The sequence below is a fragment of the Fringilla coelebs genome, assembly GCF_963513975.1.
Source record: "Fringilla coelebs genome assembly, chromosome: 3".
Taxonomy (NCBI): Eukaryota; Metazoa; Chordata; class Aves; order Passeriformes; family Fringillidae; genus Fringilla; species Fringilla coelebs.
In genome coordinates, this window is record NC_140030.1 from 4245112 (window position 1) to 4267908 (window position 22797).

The following is a 22797-nucleotide window of genomic DNA, read 5'->3' on the forward strand; positions in this document are numbered from 1 at the left end:
AAAGATTTCCCCAGAAAAACCATCTTTTCACTTCCAACAACACTGAAACACAATACTCGGACCCTACAGAAAATAGAATTATTTGCCCTGGGGCTGTTGTTATTTGTCTGCTTTTTTTTCCAAGTTGAAACTTTGGTTATTTTTTCCCCCTTTAATTAAATTTGGTTTGCTGCAAATCCCTTTCTGGTGCCTTCAGTGTTCCTGTAAAAGGCAGGGCCCAGGCTGCAGCTCTGTGCCCATGGCTCCAAGGCTAAACAATACCACAGAGGGGGGGAGCAGAGGGTAAGCCCAGCTAATCAGGACTTGCCTAATAGGACTGAGTGCTTAATGAGAACCCAGGGACTGTGCTTCCCCAGCTGGATTTGGCTGGAGGAAAATGCTTTGTGCTCTCAACACCAGGTTTGAGACAGCTCAGTTCTCTCAGATGTGCTGGAGCAGTGTTTTCTCCCTCCTGTGAATCCATCCTCACTGGACACAAGACAGATCTGTGAGGGATCCGTGGGGATCCAGGGATGCTGGAGGAGCTGAACAAGACCTGGAAGCAAAAGGATCCATGTTTTGCTTGAAGGGAGATCTTTCAAATCAAAACACTGTTTATACCATGATTTTCCTAAGCAAAGTCATCAAAGGGCCCTGTCTGCTCCCCTCATGTCCTTGGAGCTCCCTGAGGAGCTTTGGAGGGATTTTAGGGATTGAGTTCAATAAATAACACCAAATGTTCCACTGTTTTGCCCTGGAGACCTGCTCAGATTGTCTCTGTCCCCACTGCTACACTCCCAGATCGAGCTGGGGTATGGTTTTGGGAAGGGGGTGGGGTAGGGAAGGCACCTCAGACCTTTCCCTGGTCAAGGATGGAGATGTGGGGTTCAGCACGGGAACTTTGGGATGCAGAGCAAGGTGTCAGGGGGTTGCAGGGTGTGCACAGGGAGCCCAGATGTGCATGGTAGGTGGGTGCAGATGTGGGTGCAGAGGTGGGAGGCTGTCTGCACACAAACAGTCAGTTGGTGCAGACGCAGGTGGGCATCCCCACATTCACAACAGGTAGGTTCAAGCGTGGGTGGCTGTCCAGATGTGCACAGCACCAGGGCACAGATGTGAGGTGGGTGCCAAAACCACTGTGTGCCTCCCCCCGCCGTGGAGTGCTAGGGTGTGCATGGGGCAAGCAGGAGCCGTGACCAGAGCTGGGTTCTCTGTCTGGTGCTGGGTCCCGGTTCGGGGCTAGGTCCAGGACTGTGCTGAGCTGGAGCAGGGCCGGATCCAGCTCCGGGGCTTGGTCCAAGGAAGGGTCCGTGTCCATGGCTGGTGCCCTTTCTTAGCTCTCGGTCTGGGTCCACATCCGAGCTTTCCATCGCGTGCTGGGTGCAGGCCTGGGGCCGGTACTGGGTCCGTGTCCAGGGCTGGGCTGAGGTCCGGTGCCGGTACTGAGGCTGGGTCCAGGTCCGTGTCCGTGCTCAGGTCCGGTCCGGCGGGCTCGGGTGCTGGGTCTCGGTTTGGGCGCGGGTCCGTGGCTGGGTGCGGATCCGGCTCCGTTGCCGGGTCCCGGTGCGGGCGGTGCCGGTGCCGGTCCCAATGCGGGCCGGGGCGGTGCCGGTCGCGGTGAGGTGCCGGGTGCGGTCCCGGTGCCGGTCCCAATGCGGGCCGGGGCGGTGCCGGTCGCGGTGAGGTGCCGGGTGCGGTCCCGGTGCGGGCCGGGCCGGTGCCGGTGCCGGTCCCGGTGCGGGCCGGGGCGGTGCCGGGTCCGGTCCTGGTGCGGGCCGGGGCGGTGCCGGTCCCGATCTCGGTCTCGGTGCGGGCCGGGGCGGGGTCGCTGCCGGGGCCGAGCGGAGCCGGGCGGGCGCGGGGAGGGCTCAGGCGGCGGCGCCTGCGCGGGGCCATCGCGGCGCTCCGCGAAGTTCCGCGGGGCCCGGGGAAGTTTGGGCTCGGCTCGGCCCCGGCCATGGCCTTCCGCCGGCGGGCCAAGAGCCACCCGCTCTTCAGCCAGGAGTTCCTCATCCACAACCACGCCGACATCGGCTTCTGCCTGGTGCTCAGCGTCCTCATCGCCCTCATGTTCGAGGTGAGACGCCCCCGCCATCGCCCCCCGCCGGGACCGGCTGTCCGTGTGTCCCCACCCCGTGGACGAGGTGACCCCCCTTGCTCTGCATGGGGTGTCCCCTCCTGGGGCTGTCCCACCTCGGGAGGGTCCCCAGCCGGCCCAGATGCCCCCATCCCGTACGGGGAGGGGGCTGTGGGGTGCAGATCCCTTCGGTCTGGGGTGAGAGTGCCGCCCCATTCATTCCCCATCACTCAACCAGCACTGGTGAGGTTCCCCACATCGCCACGGGGACCCAGCCTGCTGCTGGCTTTAGGGGTGGCACATTCTTCTGCCCCCGCTCCAGCTCTGCCGGGGGTCCCTGCCTGGGGAGGGGGAGCACAGGCGGTGTCAAAACCCCTGCCCCAAACCCACCGCAGCTGCCGGGATGTCCCGAGCACTGAGGGGCACATCAAGCGAGAAGCCAAGCCTTGTCTGATATTCCTATCTCTTGGAAATGGAAGAATTTTTTTTTTGCCTTTCCCCCCCTTTTTTTCTTTAACAGTAGCCCTTTTCCAGGTGTTTTCTCCGCAGCCCTCTGACCCCGCGCCGTGGGACGAGCGCCGGGGGCTCCCGGGCCTGGGGCAGGAGCTCCCCGGCCTTTCCCATCCCGCTGGGCTGCGGGCCACGGGAAGGCATCCACGGCATTCCTTCCCCTGCCGGGGTGGCCGCAGACCCCCGCAAGGCCGCTGTCCCACCACCGCCATGCCGGGAACCCCGCTCTGTCCCTCCCGCTGCTCCGGCTCCTTCCCTCTCCGCCTGCTTTCCCCGTGCGGCTCCGCTTGGCTCCGGGCATCCCGCGCCGAGCAGCGGGCCCCGGTCAGCGGCACCGCCGGCCGGGACCCCCCCGCCTCCCCCGCTGAACCCTCCCCTTCGGCAGTGCCACGTTTCAAAGCAAATCCGGATGGGAAAGGGGTGGCCGGGGGGCCTGGCGAGGGAGGAAAGGCTCCTTCTGTAGCAAATCGCAGGAGGAGGAAATCCATTTCCTTAATTCCTCCCTGCTTTTCTGTCCCCCTCTATTTTTTACTGCGAACTCATTGAATGAACGAGTCTCTTACAGCACTCGAACCCTTTTCAACGTCCTTGTGCATGTATGTATATTTATTTACGGGTTTCAAAACCGACCCAGGAGGGCCAGCTGTATTCCAAAGCCACATGCAAATGCTGCAAAGTTGGGCTGCAAGTTTCGTACTCATACTTTAAAAAGAAAATGCCACTGAAGTTGCATCTCTGTCTCAGGGTTTCTCCCTGCAGATGGGTTTGTTGCATATTGGGAGCTCTGTCTTGGAGAGGTGGTACCTGGGCTTGCTTTTGTTGATATGGTGCTGTGAAGGCAGTTCTAAAATATGATGGAACTTCCCCCCATGGAGGTGGCAGCAGGGAGGGGTTTGTGGTGTATCTGAGGTTTTTTTTTTAATGTATTTTAATTGAATCTCCCTCAGATGCTGAAGGCAGCAGTTTGCTACTCTCCAGCAGACCTCAGGGAGACAGAGCTTGCCATGCCAGGGTGGCTTCCAGTGCTCCCTGTGGCTGGCAGCGTCATCCCTTGGCATGGGGTTTGGGACAGCTCTTGGTCCTTGTGGGTATTTCAATTTGCTTTTATTTTATTGTTATATTTATTCCTTCTGCTTTCTTTTCCCCTGGAGGGGAGATCAGCCTCTGCTCTTGCCCAGCCCTCCAAACCATCTGTGCCTGTTTGTGCCACCTCTGTGGTGAGTTTTGGTGGCAGCTCTGATCCCTTGCCATGGTGAGGAGGACCTGTCACTGTCCCTTCCCCTCCTTCTCTGTCCATCCCTGCTTCCCACCCTGCAGCCAGGCTTCCACCTTCCCCAATGCCAGTGGCCACAGCCAAGCTCAGGCCCAGCGGAAAAGGCCGAATCCTGCTCACAATAGGCCGTTTCCTGCAGGGAAGGTTTTTTTGGGAAGACACAAATAAGATTTTTAACCTTTTCCCAGGCATCCCTCAGGAACTGACTGCTTCCTTGCTCCAGCACCCTGCTTGGGGTGATGCTGGGAGGCTGCCATGGGTCTCTCAGTGCTCAAGCCCAGCATAAGCTACATCTTGAGCATCTTTTTGGATGCACAACCTTTCCCCATCCACATGGATTCACCAAGCTGGTAATTCCTCTGTGGCAGGGAGCAGGTGCTGGTCATGACAGGATTTGGTGGCGTGAGGCTGCTCCTTGGTGTTCCAGGTGATTTGATTATTCCAGTGTTGTGTGTGTTTTTGGGGATCATGGCATTGCTCAGGGAGGGAAGCCCCAGGCTTGGAGGGAGTTTCTCCAAAAAGAGCTGTCCTGAGCTGGGCACTACAAAGGGTTTTTATTTCCCAGCCAGCCCTAAGCCTTCAGGGTGTGAAAACACACTTGGTTGTGCAGCTGCCTGGTGCCAGAGAGGGATTTTGCCACGTGTGTGTGGCTGCTGGAGCCCAGAAAGAAAAGCCTCCCCTTGCTTTTTTTGGTGAAAAACTATTTTTAGTGAGTCTGTATAGAAACGCGAAACAGGTGCTTCCCACCCCCATGCAGAAATTACTTTGCATATCTTTTTCCACCCTACTTTGCAGAAAAATGAAGCAAAGGCCAGGCTGGGTTTCACCTGTGTCTCACCATGGGTGGCTCCTGTGAGTGGTGCCTGGTCAGGTTTGGGGAAAACTTTGCAGATTTTGGAGAAGTTTCTATATTAGATTGCAGCTGCTGTTGTAATCTCTAATGTGGGGAGGCTCAGTCTTATGCCTGGGGTGATGAAATAAAGATATAAACCATTGTTTTAGCAGTGGTTCCATGCCCTTGCTGGGCTTTCCCCCTGTGCAGATTGTGGGATGTGAGTCACGGGCTCCCAGACTCAGAGTTGTGACACTCAGGAGAAGGCAGCTGACAAATGAGCTGCTATTTCCAGGCTTCCTGCTAAATATACTTTCCCCTTCCCAGTCCCCTCTGTAGTACTCTAAAAATTGAGGCCTTTCCATTGTTAATGAGGGAAAACAAAATGCATTCCTGCCTCCCCTGGTCTTTGCCAGATGTGGGAACTGAGGCATGTGGGGGATGTAAGGGTTGAGTGCTGGGAGGAGTGGAAAAAAGGTAAAAAAGCACAGTATTTAGGTTTACTTTTAAAAAGGGAATAAACAGGAGAGTGAGGCAGTGGAAATAGTGTCATGCTGGGGGATGAGTTTGTCTGTGGGGGCAGAGGGGCTGCACCACCCTTGGGAAGGGCTTTTTGTCAAAGCCAGATGTTTACTTTGAAAGGCTTTGGTTCAAAGTTTGGGCTTTAGTTTACATATAGGGCCTGTGTCAATCCCTACTGTGCATCAGCAAGTTTGTCTTTCAGTAAACTCTAGGTAGCAGGGGAAAAAGAAACCCAAAGTTGTGAGAAAAGCCTTTGGACAGCATTTTGTCTGTAATTAGTTTGAGTTGTTTTTCTAGCCCTGGAAATATTTTCCCGGCTCCGACTGCAGAAAACTCCCCCAGCCTCCCCCGCCAGAGGTTTGGAGCTGCTTCTTTCTTCCAGAGTGGCTTTAACTCAAGCAGGACCATGGAGAGATGGTGGCATGCCTGGGGGTTCCTGGCTGTGGTGAAGACAAATCCCACTGGGATGAGGCTTTGGAGAAGGGAAATGTGTTTCATAGAATCCTGGAATTGTTCAAGTTGGAAGGGATCTTAAAACTCTTTCCAACCCTCTGCCATGGGAAGGACAGCTTGCACTAGACCAGATTGCTCAGAGCCCTGTCCAACCTGGCCTTGCACACTTCCAGAAATGGGGAGTCTACAACCAATCTGGGCAAGCTGTTCCAGGAGTTTGTAGAGTGTGCTGGGGAAGGATGCTCAAAAATTATCTCATTCCTGAAAATATTAGTGTTTGAGAGTTGCAGTGGGTACTTCCAGGGAGAGGTGCTGAACTGCCTGGATGTGTGTGCTTAGACACCTTTTTAAAAGCCACTTGCACATCTGAGCAAGTGGAGTTGGGATTTTGATGTGAAGGTAAAAACAGCATCTTCTAAATTGCTGGGTGGGGCTCTGAGCACCGTCATCTATGAAGGATGTCCCTTCCCGTGGCAGGGGGTTGGAACATGATCTTTAAGGTCCCTATCAACCCAAACCATTCTGGGATCTAAAAAAGGACGGGGAAAGCTTTGCTGCTCTGTATTAGGCAGCAATCTCCAGGCTAGGGGGATTTTTCCAATCACCACATTATCAGGGATTAAATGCCTGATGGAAGACAGTAAATGTGTGGTAGTGCTGGGATTGCTTGGCTTTGTCTTTTGCTCTGCCACGCAGGGCTGCAAGGTGGATGTGCTGATTTGGTTTCTGGCCATGAGAAACAGCTTCATTGCTGTCCTGGCTGATCCAGGCATCTCAGGAAACTCATCTTGATGGACACACTGAGTTTTCTCTCTTCGCTATCCATCTGCTCTTTGGTCCTTGAGTTAGTGGCTTTTACCACCAGAAAGCCACTCACTGCTGAGGGTGTGGTTCCTTCTTCATGGCTGTAGAGAGTTCTCAGGACAACTGCTTACCAAATTTACCTGGTTCAGGCACACAGAACCATAAAATCATCAATGTAGGAAAAGCCCTGTAAGGTCATCAAATCCAACCATTCCCCCAGCACTGCCAAGGCCACCACTAATCCATGTCCCCAAGTGCCACATCCCTCACGTCGGGCAGGATGGGGCTGGGATGAGGAACATCTCCTTCTGCATAGAGGTGTCCTTAATACAGGTCAGGGAGTGGATGAGAAATAAATATACAGTGCTTGCTACATGATTCCTGCTCTGTGTGTCTCATGGAGACAAATCCCTCTCCTACTCTCTAAAAAGTTGTGCCAGGAAGGCTTAGGTTAGATATGAGGGAAAATTTCTTTGCTGAAAAGGCAGTCAGTGATTGGAACAGGCTGGAAGTCATGGAATCCCCATCCCTGGAATTGTTCAAAAATTGTGCAGATGCGGCACCTGTGGCCATGGTGGGCTTGGCAGTGCTGGGGGAACAGTTGGATTCCATAATCTTAGAGAACTTTTCCAACCTCAATTATTCTATGATTCCATGAATTGTGCCCCTGCCAGTAGCAGTTTAGTGGCAGCCCTGGCTCTACTCTCTTTCCTGCAGGGCAGAAGCATGCCCAGAACTTCCTTTCCCATATCAGTATCTTGTTTCAGAGCAAACAGACAGCAAGTCTTGTGCCTCTGAATAATCCTCCCATTGCTCTTCCCACTCCAAACTTCTGCTTTCCCTGGCTGCCTGTGAAATGCTCAAGGCTGAAGGGTTTTGCCATCCTGGTGCTCATCCCTGTTTTCCAAGCCAAGGAATCCTGGCTTTTGCCTTGCAGGTGCCTGCATTACATTTGTCTTTGGTTGTTAAAATATTTCACTGAGGCTTTAGGAAGCAACCTGCTACCCCACTGTAAGGAAAGGTGGGGAGTGCTGGGATGGCTCCAAAGCTGCTGGTGGTTCTCCAGCCCACAGGAAGCAAAGGCAGGTGTGGAGATGGGACAAAGAATTGCTTGATGGAGGAACCTTCCTACCAGGTGCTCTGGGAAAAAAGATCAGGAGAATCCTTGGAAACTGTGCTGGGGCTGAGCTCTGTCCAGGCATTGCTTCCCACCCTGGAGATAACTCTGAGGCCATTTTCCTGGACTCAAAGCTTTGGCCTGTGTCCTCTCCAGCAGGTTAGGAGGCTTCACCTGGAGATGATGTCTTGTTTCCAGCTGTTTATAGCGATGGATGTCAGCCAGGTGCTTGGGGAGCTGTAAATCCATCAGGGCCTGCTGTCTTTAGCACATCCATGACACGGCCGCCCATCCCTGCAGCGCCACAGCCACCACTGGCCCCATGCCTTAGTTTCATGCCCTGTGGCAAGGTTTGGATGTAAACTCCAGGTCCTGTACAGCTCTGGGATGAAGCAATTTGGCTCTCCCAGCCAGAAAGGTCTGTAGGAGCCAAAAGTGTCTCCCTCAGCCAGCTTGAGGTCAGGCGATGCACTTTTTCCATTCCCACCCCAAACTCTGCCCATGGTCTCCATCTCCTGCATCTACTCCTCCACAAACAGAGCTCAACATGTGGGATTTCCCTTTTTTTTTTTTTTTCCTCAGTGGAAAAAACAATAAAATCCCCAAACACATGAAAACACACCATGGAGTTCGCTGTCCCTGAGCTGGGGCTGCCTGCACCAGTTGCTCAATGCTGGTGGTGGCAGGATGGGAACACTTGGCAAAGTCCCCCTGTCTCCCCCACAAGCTGTGGAGCAATTTGCAGCTGGGATTTTAATATCCTGCAGCTCTGAAGCAGTGCAGCCATGTCTGTCAAATGCAGCTCATCTCTGTCGCTGTTTGACGGGCACAGGATTTTTTGGGAATGGTTGTGTTTGAGGGTGGGTGCTTGTGAAGTGTTGGAGCTGCTGGAAAGGGAAAATCTGGTGACCTGCTGCCAGTGTGGGGTTGGATGGGATGAAGGCATGCTTGGTGTTGGATGTCTGTGCACTGGATTTTGCTGTGGCCCCAGCTTGAGGGTGATCTGGTCTCAGAGGTGCAGTTTTGGGGTACCCTGTGGGGTGGGTGCTCTGCCCCATCCCCACAAAGCCCCCTGCTTTGCTGCTGGGAAGGAGCATTGCTTTGAATTAAAAGCAGTTTAGTCAATGGTCTCCCCCTGGTGATCAGTGACAGGATCAGAAGGAATGGCTGAGGCTGTGTCAGGAAAGGTTTAGATTGAATAATAGGAAAAGGTTCTTTTCCCTGAGGGTGGCTGGGTGAGGCTCCCTGGGGAATGGTCACTGCCCCAAGCCTGACAGAGTTCAGGAAGGGTTTTGACAATGCTCTCAGGCTCAGGATAGGATTCTTGGGGTGTCCTGTGCAGGGACAGGAGAGGGATTTCAGTGACCTTTTGGTCCCTTCCAACTCAGGATATTCCATGATTCGATTCTGTGATTCAATAAATGAAAAGTGAGCAGCACAGCCCTGGGTTTTGGATGTCCTTATCCCAGGCTTTTCTTCCCCTTTTTGGCTATGCACTGTGGGTGACCAGTGTGAGGTTCTGTGTTTCTGCAAGTGAAGCTGGTGCTGGCACATCTCCCTGGGTGATTTGCCTTTCCCATTGTGATGGGAACAAAACTGGTCCAGAGGAATGGATTTAACAACTGATTTGCTTCTTCTCCCCTCTGTGTCTTTGACAGGTCACAGCCAAGACTGCTTTCCTGTTCATCTTACCTCAGTACAATGTTAGTGTGCCTACAGCAGGTGAGAGATGCCTCTGCTCCACAAATCCTAAGGGAAGGTTGAGTCTGGTTTGCCCCAAATCCTCACTTCCAGCTGCCTTGGCCTCACCTTCTACTGATCAGCTGCTTGGGGTCTTGTCTGGCAGTAAATGCAATCTGACAGAGATGTTAAAAATAAGATATTTTGGGAAGAAGCAAACTTTGAGTGTCTCAAAGCACTCTGGTCATGTCTCATGCAGCCAGGGTTGGGAAGAAATCTTTCCAGGGAGTTTGGGGACTTCCTCTCTCTTTCTGCATGGCCAGGCCACTCTGTGCTCCCTGCAGGATGAGGATGCTGCTCCTAGCCTGGTCAGGCAGGATCCAGCTGTGTGATTGCCTGCCTAGAGCAGCTTCTTGTCTCCCTGGGGAGCAGGAGGGATTTACCTCTTTGCCAGGCAGCAGGGGCTGTGCATGTCATCCCTGTCCTGCTGATTTTTGGGGATGGCACCTGGGGGGGAGGGTGTGGAGCTGCACGTGGTACACAGCATCCCTGCTCCAGGCAGGTTCTGATTCACAGGGAGTAAATTCCAGGAGGCTCTGAGCTGGTGCGGCTCAGAACCAAATGGACCAGAGGAGGTGTCCCAGCTCCCAGCCAGGAAGCTCAGCCCCTGTTATTCCTATTTTGGCTTCTGGTTGCTGCCTTTCTGGCTCAGAGCCTCTCTGGATCTGGCAGGGATCTGGGCACTAGCCTGGAGACAGCCGGAGGTGCTTTGGGTAAAGGACTGGGTTTGGGATGAGCCAAATGCCTGGGGCACAAAGCCTGGCCTGGTGGCAGAAATCTGAGGTTAATTGGGAGTGTTTGAGTAATCATCCAGAGAAAGAGCAGGGTTGGGATTAGGGGAGCTACAGAGAGGCAGACATGTGGAAGATAAAAGCTCTGCCCTTAAAGGCTTTGGTTATGGCTGAAGGAATCATCCAGCTTCCAAATTAAATTGTGGACCCTTCTCCTCTGTGGCACAGTCCAGACAACTTCTGCTGCTGGTTTTTAAGGGATTTATTCTTTCCTGATATGAAAAGTCCCAGGGGGCACAGAAACACCTCCCCAGGACCAGGTATTGGGGTATCAGTACAGGGCATGAGCTAGTGGGGAGAGAGATCTTGGTGCAGCAGCTTCTTGGGAGGAATCTAAATTTTTCCAAGGCTTACCCACATCCCCCACAGCTCCTGCTAGAGCTTCTGAGGTGCCCTGGAGCGAGGAGGCAGAGCACATGTACATGATATTATTTTCTTTGGCCTTGCAATTCTGTCTCTTACCTTGTTCTAGGATGCAGGCACCATTTTTACCTCTGGGTCTGCATAGCACCAGGGGCTCCTAAGGGTGTTTTCATATCCTTGTGCCAGGTGTGTTCATAAATCCTGTTCAAATCTTAGAAATCTGGAATCAAGCTTTCTTTAGGCTAGGCAGGGCTGGTGACAGAGCAGTCTCTTCCCAGCCCTGGTATCAGGAGAGGACAGACTGGATCAGGGTGAGGGAGAGCAGCAGCCAGGAGTGGGCTGAGCTTCGTGTGATGGTACTTCCTGCAGCCTTCCCAGCCTTGCTTCTTCCCATAAGCTTCAGGGCTGAACATAGTCACCTAAAGGCAGATATCTGGGGTATTTTGGGTGCTGCTGGGTTTCCTGCTGCTCCAGAAGAGCACAGCCTCCAGTGGGTCCTATTTCTAATCCACCAGTCCTGTGGTGCTGCCTCAGCTCTCTGAATAGCAGAAGGCATCTGCATGTAGGCAGCTGAATCCTGCTCCAGCAGTTTTCAGGGAGTGGGAGATCATAAGGAAGTGTTAAATCATAACTGAGGGGGTGGAAATCCTACCCCAAACCCTGATGTTCCTAGTGGGGCATCCCTGATCCCATGACCTGCTTCAGCTTCCCATGTTTTCACCCCTTCAGGGCATAAATTCCTATCTCCACAGCTGAGCTGTCCCCAGTGGCAGGGGGAAGCTTTCAGTGTCCCCAGTGTCCCCTCCCTTGAGGTGTGTACCTGTAAGAGGGGAAACCCCCCATGTCTGCCATGAGCTGACCCTGAAGAGAACCCCTTTTCCCTGCCGCTGGCATAGTCATGACCTCTCTCTGGTGTCCCCATGCAAGCTGCTCCCCACTAAGCCCTCACCTGGAAATCCTTTGGGCCATGGGGGTCTGACCCACACTCTGGTGTCTTTGCAGATGGGGAGCTGGTCCAGTATCACTATGGGCTGAAGGATCTGGTCACCATCCTCTTCTACATCTTCATCGCCATCATCCTGCACGCGGTGGTGCAGGAATACGCCCTGGACGTGAGCGCCATTCCCTGTCTTGTGTCCTCAAAATACCTCAAATCCCAGGGGGAGCTCTGCACTTAAATGCTCTTCTGGGGGTGGTCTGGGGGCTGAGGTGGTGATGAATGAGCCTTCATCTCTGGAGGCTGCTCAGGATGAGGAGGAGGAGGAGGGAGTTCATGGTGGCTGATGTTTTCTTGTTGTTTGTCTCTCCCTCTGCTCCTTCCCAGAAAATCAACAGGCGTCTGCATCTCTCCAAGGTCAAGCACAGCAAGTTCAATGAGTCAGGGCAGCTGGTTGCCTTCCACCTCACCTCTGTCATCTGGTGCTTGTACGTCGTGGTGACGGTAAGGCACGGTGCTGCCTGGCATTTGGGTTTCCAGGGAGAACTGTGGGTTCTGGAGCACAAAATCCCACTGGCAGCAGAGTCCCCAGCCAGCTTCTGGGTCAAACCAGGCACATTTCAGTCAGTTTCATTTTCAGCTGTAGTGGATCTTTCCAGCCACTGCCTGAGGGCAGTTTGGGGAGATCCTTCTCCTGTATTGTACAAGGCACGGGTAAATGGGCTGTGAAATATTTTTGGAGCCCCAGAAATCCCATCATCTCCATCCTCTGCTCCAAGACCTGATGCCTTTCTCGGCTTATTTTCCTCCTTATGTACATTCAGTGCCTTGAGGTTTCTGAGTGCCTTTCTTGGGCTAATGGGCAGAATTTTGGGATCCCTCTTTGTGGTTCCTTCCTTAACAAGCTGATGGGGGGGGGGGGGAATCTTTGAAAACAGAGAAACCTTGCTATTCCTTGGGGATGTGTCAACCCAAAGAATTCAGAGGGAAAACTGTCATTTTGGGAAGGTCAGGGGAGGGAAGAACAGGTGGTGTGGGAGAGATCTGACTATTTTGGCAGTGTGAAGTGATGATGCTTTGCTACCTCCAGCCACTGGGGTCCAGCTGTGGTCTGCAGTGGCTCTGGGGATGGATCCTTGGGGCCAGATTCTCTCTCCACTGCTCAGATGGTCCTGCCAGCCCTTCTTAGAAAACTACTTTTCCCTTCAAGGCCAGCATCTCTAGAGATCTGCTGGTGCTTTCTCTGCCCCATAGGGCTCTGTGGAAGGAAGCTTTTGCAGAACAGTTGATGCTGCTGGTTTTGGGCTTCCCTTGCCCAGTGCCACACTGATCAGCAGCTGGAGGGTTGTACAGGGGCTGGAGCCTCCTGTACAATCCACATTGCTGTGATGTGCTCCCCAAACACCCAGCATGTGCAGAGCAGGTCACCCTTGTGCTTCCCTGGCCTTCTCCAGCTGAAAAAAAGGGTCTTGAGACAGACAGGGAATGGATGATGATGACTGGGCAGGACAAATTTCCCATGCCAGCGTCTCCTTGCAAAGAGTAAGGCAGCATCTGTGTGGCAGGAGTGAGAAGGGAGGCCCATCCTGTTAGGCAAGAGGTAGAAAATGAAACCATCCAATTCATATCCAGTTATTTTTGTTGGTGTTTTCTGTTCCTCTTTCTCTTCAGAAGCACTTCTTGTTACTTAAGTGCTGCTGGGGTTGGAGATACCAGTGGGCAAGAGGACTCTGGACCACCCACATGGCTCGCTGAGCCATGCTACAGGAATCTCACCCCTACACCTCCAGAGCATTCCAAGCCCCAAAATATCCTCTCCTGAACTTGGGACCCTCTGTGCAACTGAGCAAGCAGCTTTCAGCCCCCAAACAAGGGGCCTGGTGAAATTTTAGAGGGGTGCTAGAGACCCACAGATGAAGGGCTCAGCCTTGGCCCTCACAGGGAACATGTTTTTTCCTGCAGGCTGTGATGAGATTTGGGTGTCATCCTCAGCTCCTCGTTTCACAGTACCATCAGCCCACCCTCTCATAAGCTGTTTTGTTTTTCTGAAGCCTTGCCTCTCTTCTCTTTTTCAGGAAGGATACATTTCAAACCCCCGGAGTCTGTGGGAAAACTACCCTCATGTTTATCTGCCGTAAGCACTTGTGAGGGCATTTTGTTCTGGGGCTTGCCACTTCCTTCCTCTCCATGGTTTTGCTTGCTGGGAGTGGGGTGCTGACAGCATAGCACCCTCTGCATGCACCCTGCAGCAAGGATGCTGCAGTGAGACCATGGGGAGTGGGGATATGTCATTGGTGAGCCTGGGGAAGGGTGTTCCAGTGGGTTTCATGAGGAAGGCCCTGTGGGCTTGGTTACTCATCCTGCCTGTTTCCTGCATCACCTTGGGTCTCTTTGCTGTTCATTTTTCACAGCAGAAATGTAGTGGGGGATGACCCTTCCTTCTTGGTTTTTAACAAAAGTGAGGTTTGCTGAGAGTGCAGAGATCACAGCACAAGCATCTGGATAAACTCCATGTGCAGCTCTCTTGGCTCAACAAATAATTTCAGCCCTGAAATGATTTCTCCTAAATCCCATGGCTCCAAAACAGTGGAGGGATTGCCTAATGCTGCCCTGGCACTCGTGTTCTTGGGGTCCTGCCTTGGCCTGGGCTGTCTCACGTGGCTCCTCCCTGCATTTCAGGTACCAGGTGAAGTTTTTCTACCTGTGCCAGCTGGCCTACTGGCTGCACGCCCTGCCTGAGCTCTACTTCCAAAAAGTCCGCAAGGTGAGAGCCAGGTGGAGGTTTTGGGAGAGGGAGGGGGGTGGCTGGAGAGGGCTGAGAGGTTGATTTGTCTTTTCTGCCCCTGCCAGGAGGAGATCCCCCGGCAGCTGCGCTGCATTGCGCTCTACCTGCTGCACATCGCCGGTGCCTACCTGCTCAAGTGAGTCCCTGCCTCAGCATCTCTTCCCACACCAGGGATGGGGCTGGGCAGCTGCTTCTGACCTGGGGGTCACCTGGGAATCCTCAGTGGGGTGAGGGGCTTAGAAGAAATAAATGGGATTGTTTCAGTGGAGAGTGACTTTTTACCTAGGCAGGTATATAGGACAAGGGGAATGGTTTTAAACTAAAAGAGGAGAGATTTAGATATTGGGAAGAAATTCTTGCCTGTGAGGGGGGTGAGGCACTTGGCACAGGTTGTCCAGAGGATTTCCCATCCCTGGAAGTGTTGAAGGCCAGGTTGGATGGGCATTGGAGCAACCTGGGACAGCGGAAGATGTCCAGGGCAGGGGGTTGGAGTGAGATGATCTTTACGGTCCCTTCTCACCCAAACCATTCTCTGATAAAAAGCAGAGCAGTCTTGCCAGCCATAGGGTTTTGTGTTGGATATATCCCAGCTCTGCCATTCTTTTGGACAGTGTTGTTGGTTTGTAGACAGGGATTTCCCCTATTGCAGTCCTGCCCTCGCTGCTGCACAGAGATCTGGCTTTGGGCTGGCACTGCAGCTCATGGACGGCAAGGCTGAGGCTGCAGCTGAGTTTGCAGGATGAAGGTTGAAGGTAGAAGGATGAAGTCTGAACAACCCAGTGATGCTTTTTTTTTTCTCTTCCCTGCCAGCTTAACCCGCCTGGGGCTGATCCTCTTGCTGTTACAGTACTTGGCTGAGTTCTTCTTCCACATGGCGCGACTGGTTTACTTCACGGACGAGAACAACGAGAAGCTGTAAGCAGGGGAGCTGCCTGTGCCTCCATCCTCCTCTGGAGCCCAGGAGAGCCTGGATCTTGCTGTCCCCTCCTGGGTCAGCACTGGGGCTGCTCCTGACCACACCTCTGCTTGCTCTCCTGCAGGTTTAATGTCTGGGCCGTAGTGTTTGTGGTCACCAGGCTCTTCACCCTCACCTTGTACATCCTGGTCATTGGCTTTGGGCTGCCACGCGTGGAGAGCCAGGCCCTGGACCCTGAGAGAGGGAACTTCTTCAGCTTCCTCTTCAACAATATTCTCTTCAGGTAGGAATGTCCTCTGTGTCTTCCTTGGCTGTGTTATCCCAGCATGGATTTTTCTGAGTTTGGAAATCACAGAATCCCAAAATGGTTTGGGGTGAAGGGGACCTTAAAGATCATCTTGTTCCAACTCCTGCTGTGGACATGGATACCATCACTGGACCAGGTTGCTCCAAGCTCCATCCAAATGGGATCCAGACAGTGATGATCTGATCCTGATTCCATTTAGGGAAGGTCTTAGTGAGCTGAAGGGGGTGTGAAGGAAGCAAGGAGGGGTTTAAAGGCTACACAGAGCCAAAACAGAGGGGAAAAGTCAGGAAAATAAGTGTTAATCAAGAGAAGTTATAAAGTGCAAGCCTATCTTGGAGAAATGCTTGCAGGCTTTCCCTGTTGTACCTGTAAGTGCATTTACATAGATGTGGTCAAGGAAAAGGCATTTTCCCTTCTGCTTGGCCATGTTTTGCTGCCTTTTGATGTGGGAAGCAGAGAGTGGAATGGGCTCCTCATGCCTTGCAGTCTGTCAAGTCTGGGAGCCTTTCTCACCCTTGTGGGTTGAGTTCAGCATTTGCTAGGCATAGTCTTTCTCAAGCTTTTTGAAGCCAAGGACTGCTGGCACACCTGAGAATTTGAGTGTCTTGATTCATTGATTCTAAACCTGAGAGCTTTATGACATGGAGGGAAAGGAAGGTGGCTGCTCTGGGCTCAGGGGTGGCAGAGAGGAGAGATGGTGACTGGAGGGATGGCATCTGCCACGTGGAGGGGACCTCAGCCACCAGCCCCAGTGTGTGGGGGGAAGGCCGGGCTGGGGGTGGCCTCGCTGCTGTGTTCTCAGCCTGCCTCTTCTCCGCCCCTGGCAGAATGAGTGTGCTGCTGTTGGTGTGCCTCTTCCAGGCCTCGGTGATGTGGCGCTTCATCCACTTCCAGCTGCGGCGCTGGAGGGAGTACTGGAACGAGCAGAGCAGTCGGAAGCGAGCCGCCGCTGCCGCTGGCACCAGGCAGCAAACCAAGCTGCTCAAGAGGGACTCGGGTGAGTGCTGGAAGGGTGGCACTGTGGAGGTGTCAGTCCTGGGGTTCAGCATCCCCCCAGCACTCTGCTGCCTGTGCAGGGTGTCCCCAGCAGTGTCCTGATGTCACAGGGGTTTCCCCATGTCTGCCGGCCAATCCTGAGAGAATAAAGGGTTTTGGCTTGTGCAAGGGACAAAGTTTCTTTCTCCATAGAATCTCAGAATGGTTTAGGTTGGAAAAGACCTCTGAGATCATGGAGTCCAACCTTTGACCAATCACCACGGTGTCAACCAGACTAGAGTGCTGAGCGCCACGTTAAGTCGTTCCTTGGGGACACCTCGAGGGGTGGTGACTCCAAACCTCTCTGAGCAGCCCATTCCAATGTTTAATCACCGTTTAGGTGAGGGAATTCCTTCTAATGTCAAACCTGAACCTCCCTTGTGGCAGCCTGAAGCCATTTCTTCTTGTCCTGTCCCTTGTTCCCAGGGAGCAAAGCCCCACCTGGCTGCATCCTCCTGTCAGGGACTTGTGGCAAGTGAGAAGGTCCCTCCCAAGCCTCCTTTTCTCCAGGTTAAACACCCCCAGCTCCCTCAGATTACAACCCAGAGCCCTTACCAGCTCCATGTCCCTTTGTTGCCATCCCCAGGTTACCATGAAAACGGAGTGGTGAAAGCAGAGAACGGAACCTCACCTCGCACCAAGAAGCTCAAGTCTCCGTAGAAGCCAAGGGTTGTCTCCTGGGGAGGAGGGCGAGATACCAGGACTGAGCAGCCCCTCCTCCTGCTCCTCACGAGCAGCGTCTTGAAAGGCTCGGAATCATCTTCCCAAGGTGTCTCTCGCTCTCCTCCCTTCCTTTCTTGCTCTTGTGAACCGTTTGCAATGAAACCAAAAAGGCCCCGTTCCCCTTCTCCCATCCCCCTCATAGGAACCTTCTCCAGCCCTCCTGGTTTTTCCTTCCTCTGATCATAAACCAGCGTGCAATTTTTTTTTTCTTTTCTATTTTAGTGTTCGGTTATTTTGGTTAATGATTACAAATGTATCATAGATGGTTCCAAACAATCCTTTTTTCTCCTACAGCATGTTCCTCCCCTCTCTTCATGGTGCTTCCCTGAGCCCCTGGACAGGGCCACGACAGCTTGAAGGCACCAAATGTGTGTTATGGGATCAGATTCCTGGGGGAGTGTGCTGGGGCTGTGAGATCTGAGGCTCAGGGGTGCTCTCAGGTGAGATGGGGCACAACTGGCCAGCACTCAGCAGGATGGTGATGCTGCAAAGAGAGACCAGGGTCTGATGGAGGAAGCTCAATCCTGTCTTGTCTCCTGGTGGATCTCTGGTTAACTGGGGTTTTCTGAACCCTGCTTTTGAGAATTTTTGAGAGCTGGGCAGCAGAGAAGGGAGACAGCTTTCCTCTTCATATGGAAGGTCCACCTCCCAGCCTCTGCTTGCTCCCACTGGGTTTCTTTTGGCTGCCCCGTGGTTGTTCTGGGCCTCCTAGCCCCAAGAGCTGGGCCCAGGGCTCTGCAGCTCTCAGTATTTTGTTGTGGGGCAGCAGCATCCTCAGTTCCCTGTGAATCCTTGAGTTCTGCCCTGCTCTGAGTACTGGCCTGGCTCCTGTCAGCCCAGCCCTTTGCCAGCTTTTCTGTGCCTCGTGGACCTGGTGTTCTTGTTGCTTGTGACCACATCCAGGTGACAGATGGGTTGCTGCAAAGGGTTTTTGCATCATTGGGACTGTGCCCCTTGTGCTGTCACCTCACCTTCCTCGTCCCTGCCGTGCCAGTTCAGCCGTGCCATCGGCAGCCACCAGCTTCACTCTTTGTTTCCAAAGGATACAGCGCTTGTATCCACCCAAGGTGCTATCAAATCCAGGGTTTCTTCCAAAAATCCTAGCCCCTTCATCCCTTTCTGAGCTGTGAATGAGATGACAGGGAAGGAAGGCGAAGGAGACCGGGGCTGCAAGGAGCAGCTTGCATTTTAGGAAAAGCCTGGCTTGTGACGTGTAGCTGTTAGCAGATGGAGTTGTCTCAAATCTACCTCAGAGGCCATCTGTTGCTGCAGACCACTTTCCCCTCTTGCTTCTGCCCACTGCCACCTCCACACGCTGGCAAGAGGTTTTGTGGAAAGCCAGATCCCACCAACTTCATCCCTCGCTGAGTCTGCTGGGGAGCAGCATCTGCTTGGGGTTTTGTGGGTCAGTGCCATCTCACTGGGCTTCTTTTTGGGGTGCCACACCAAGCTAGGTTTGGCAGGTGAGAAGTAGTGGCACCTCTGTCCCCACACTGTCCTCAGGGGCAGTTCCTGAGCTGGGCTTTGCTGTTGGTGCCTCTTGTGCAGTGAAGTCGGCCGTAGCTTTAGTTCTGCTTCACCACAGCAGGAGCAGGGGACTCGTGGTGTGTCCCCTTGGCTGGGTGAGGAGAGGGACCCAGAGCTGGGCTGCTGTCCATGTGCAGTCCAGGATTGATCCTTGGTGTGCCCCTGGCTCAGCCCTTGGGGGCAGCTGAACTCTGGCTCTCTCCGAGTGCAATTCCAGCTTGAGGCTGGTGCTGTTATCCTTTGCGCCAGTCGTGTTTTGAGCCCCTCTTTGAGCTCAGTTGGGTTTTTTCCCCATTTATCTGAGTGTCTTTTGTCCTTTCCTCCCCCTCTCCTTGTTGAGGAGGCACTGGAGGGGGGAAACATGCAGGGACATGAGGACAGTTGGTCAAATTCCACTTGTTCCTCAATCCCCACAACATTTGAGTGTCAAGTGAGAGATGCTGGTAGGAGAGGGCTTTCCCTGTTTTCAGGGGATCTGGGGAAGGAGGCTGGAGCAGATCCCCTGGTGGTGCCTTGCCATTGCTCCTCGTAGCCTGTGCTGGGAGGATAAGACACTTTTTGGCTCAGAGGCAGCAACAGGACCCATGGTGCAGCATGATCAGGGGGAGAAGAGCTTTATGTTGGGGAGGACATGGAAAAGGTCAAGAGTGAGAGGTTTTTCCTTTCTCCTGCCTCTTCCCATCCCCTGCCAGCCACTGCCAGTGCCCTCCAGGAGTGGCTGCTGGCTGGCACCTCCCCAGAGCCTTGGCCAGCCCTTTCTGCAGTGCTGGTGCCTCACAGCAGCCGAGCTGCTGACTCTGTCAGCAGGTGACACATAGAGCCCCCCAAAAACACAGCTGCTGAATGATTCCTCCTCCTGCCTGCTTTGGCTTCAGGCAGCTTTTCTACTTGCACAATCCTGTCTCTGTACAGTAGCTGGTGATGCTTTGTATCCCAAGTGCCTTATGTTGTAGCCTCTCTGTGCACTATAGCAGTAGCTGAACACCCTCCTTTGTTACTACGTATGTACAACATATGCTACATTTATGTGTTTTCTGTTTCCTTTTTGATAGAGCTACCAGGAAAAGGGACATTTGTTTTTGAAACATTTCCATGTGTTCTTTTTATGAGTTTGGTTTTTTAAACCTATAGATGATGGTTTTTTTTTTTTTTAGCCCTCCCCTATATCTGGTTCTCTGAAATCCCCATCCTTCTGATAGACTCAAACCTGGCAGGTTGTTTTGTTTTTTGTTTTTTTTAGCTGAGCCTTTGTTGTGAGGCGATATCCACTGTCATCCTGGAGGTTTGCAATTCCCTTCCAATCAGGGGGCTGCCATGGGCTGGTCCTCTCTCTGTGTTGTATTGCAAGCACAATCCCTGGGCTGCAAGCCTGCAGTTAACTGCTGCTTTTGTTCCTGTGTCCATGTCATTTCTCAGCAGATCCAGTCTTCCTTTCAGCCCAAAGAGCTTTTTCTTGGAGCATTTTCATTGCAAGCCCTAGGTGGTCAGTCTGGCCTTGGCCTCTCTGCCTATGAACTGCCACGAGCTCACTTCCCTTTACTGGATGCTCTTCTCATGCCCCATCTGTGTCATCTGCAGAAAACATCGTGGAATTGTTGGGTGAGGTTGGAAATGCCTCCAAACTTGTCAAAGTCCAACTTGTAATCCAAGATCCAACCCCAAACAGGAGCTCTTGTCCACCACAGTGCAGAAGGTGATGGAGATTATCCAAAACTTCCAGTGGGACATGATTCATTGCACTCTTCCCATGGGCTCAAGGCTGCTGTAGTAGTCTGTGTCCATTATCCAACCTAAGGAGGTCAGGAATTGAGTAGCCTGTGGTTTTTGGGGTGAAGTGTAGTGTTTTCCTGTCCTAGCCTAGAAGAGCTGTGAAATACCAGCGCTAGTTCTCTTTTCTTGTCTTAGGTAGTTGAGTTGGAGAATGGGCTTGGGAAGAGAAAGGGGTGGAGGAAAAACAGATGTAGCATTTCACATACAGTTTTTGAGTGACTCTTACTTTATGGGGCATTACAGTTGCGTTTTATGTTGTTGTTGTTGTTGTTATTTAGGATTCTTTCTTTTTACTCATCATGTTTGGGTTAGTAGTAGCTAAGTTCCAGTTCCCCTGTAGGTCCCCTTACCTTCAACTCAGTGTTTTAAAAGGTATTTTGGTAGGCTTCCTGGTTGGAGGGAAGCATGGTCACTCTGGGAAGTCTCCTCCTTGCCTCCAAGTGACTCTGGGAGCTTGGAGCCATCCTGCATTTGCTGCAGTGCCTGGGGCTTTACAGCAGCCTCAGGCTCTTGCCTTTGGTAGATGGACCCCAGGTTGGGTGCAGATGATGGGTTTGAGTTACAGCCTTTCAGGAAACTTCATGGGGGATGAAAGCTTAGTTTAGAAGGTATTATGCCCAGCAGTGAGGTAGGTTCCTCCTCCTTGGAGCTGTGTGTGGGGTTTTTCTGGGAAGAATGGCTGTTGGAAAAGCCAGGCAGAGGTGTGTAGTTTTTCCTCGAAAATGTTGAACACAACTGATCAAACTTCAGCAAAGGAACTCGAGGAAAAATTCTGTTCTTCCATATTTATGCTTTAGTGCAAATTTCCTGATTTTGGAGGGGGTGGGGGGAATTAACAGTCTCTGGTATTTTATCCCGTTTGTTTCATTCTTCCTGTCACTTCAGGTTTTGTACGGATTTTGTTTGTTGTTGTTCGTTGTTCAATGACTTTTGTGATAAACTCAGCAGAAGTATTTTTCTGAAATAAATAAATAAAAGGCATAGATTCTTCCAGTGCTGTTTCCACGGATGCTTTATTATTGCTAAGCTGTGCATGTGGCAGAGACACCTTCCACCATCCCAGGGTGCTCCAAGCCCTGTCCAACCTGGCATTGGACACTCCCAGGGATGCAGGGGCAGCCACAGCTTCTCTGGCCAACCTGTGCCAGAGCCTCACAACCCTCACAGGGAACAATTTTTTCCCCAATATTCAATCTAAATCTTCCCTCTTTCAGTTTAAAGCCCTGTCCCCTTATTCTGTCACCCAAGCCCTTGCAGCTGGGATTTATCTTCCCACATTTCCTATGTCCACAGCACAGGCAGCTGCTCCAGAGTTCAATATTCATGGCTGCTTTCATCAGAGGGAGTGGAGGATGAGGGTATTTGTAGAAGATGATTTATTTGATGTGGTTTAGGCACATATTTTTGGTGAGCTATATTGTGTATTTTGTGCAGCTGGCCCCAGACACACGACATCACTTGGCTGAGGGTTAGGTTACGGTTTCATAGCCTGTGCAGAAAATAGTTTCTGACAGCTCAAGTAATTTCATCTGTAAGTTTTTGGTCTCTTGAAATCTGAGGTGGACCAGAGATCCCTGGAATGATCCTTGGTCAGGGTGAGCAGCAGCACAGAACAGGCCCAGAAGGGAAGAGCAGTGACCTTTCCAAACAAGGGGAGACAGGAGGGAGCTGTCACGTGGAGACTCTCAGCTATCTGAGAAGTGGGAAGTGGGAATCCACGGCACAAAAGCTGATTTAAAGCAGCATTTTGTTCCAGAGAGCTTTGTTCTCTGTGTGTGACAGCTGCCTTTTCTGTGTGTTCCATGGCAACACCTGGCAGGTGTCACTTGGGGTGAGAAGGCTCCTGCCACATTACCTTCACGGGGAGATGAGTAATGGAGCACGAGTGTCATAACTCTATTGCCATGCCAACTGCCCATGTTCCCTTCTCCTTGGAGACCTGTCTGGTGACATGACAGGTGGATAAGGTGGGTTTAGATGGGATCTCAGTCCTAAAACCATTCTCCCAACTTCTTGTTAAAAAATGCAAAGCTGCTGTCAGCAGATTTGTGTCCAGACCCCTGTTACCTCCAGGTAACTAAACTCATCACAATTACCCTACTTTGAGTAGACCCAGAATGACAATTTGTGGGTTTCCTCCCTCACCCTTATTTTAATCCTTAGCTATTCCAGCCATTCTATTTAAAACAAGACTTTTTGACGTGTTTATAGCAACTGCAGTTTTATTGCAATTTTAATAACAAACTGGCAGTCTTCACTACTTGAAGGTGAAAGGCCCATCTGAGAGAAACCTGGAGTGGTTTTCACTCCAGGCTTCAGAGAGCTTTAGCTCTCTA

At 52.4% G+C, this 22797-nt stretch overlaps 1 protein-coding gene across 1 annotated transcript; it reads left to right on the forward strand.

Moving 5' to 3' along the window:
- Positions 1 to 1917: 1917 nt before the first annotated feature.
- TRAM2 (translocation associated membrane protein 2) lies at positions 1918 to 21422 on the forward strand. Its single transcript, XM_084203015.1, has 11 exons — positions 1918 to 2056; positions 9226 to 9289; positions 11464 to 11573; positions 11786 to 11902; positions 13474 to 13532; positions 14078 to 14162; positions 14249 to 14319; positions 14994 to 15098; positions 15224 to 15382; positions 16234 to 16403; positions 17028 to 21422. Exons 1-11 carry the CDS (start codon positions 1937 to 1939, stop codon positions 17099 to 17101), a joined length of 1134 nt encoding a protein of 377 aa, XP_084059141.1. The 5' UTR covers positions 1918 to 1936; the 3' UTR covers positions 17102 to 21422.
- The last annotated feature ends 1375 nt before the right edge of the window (positions 21423 to 22797 follow it).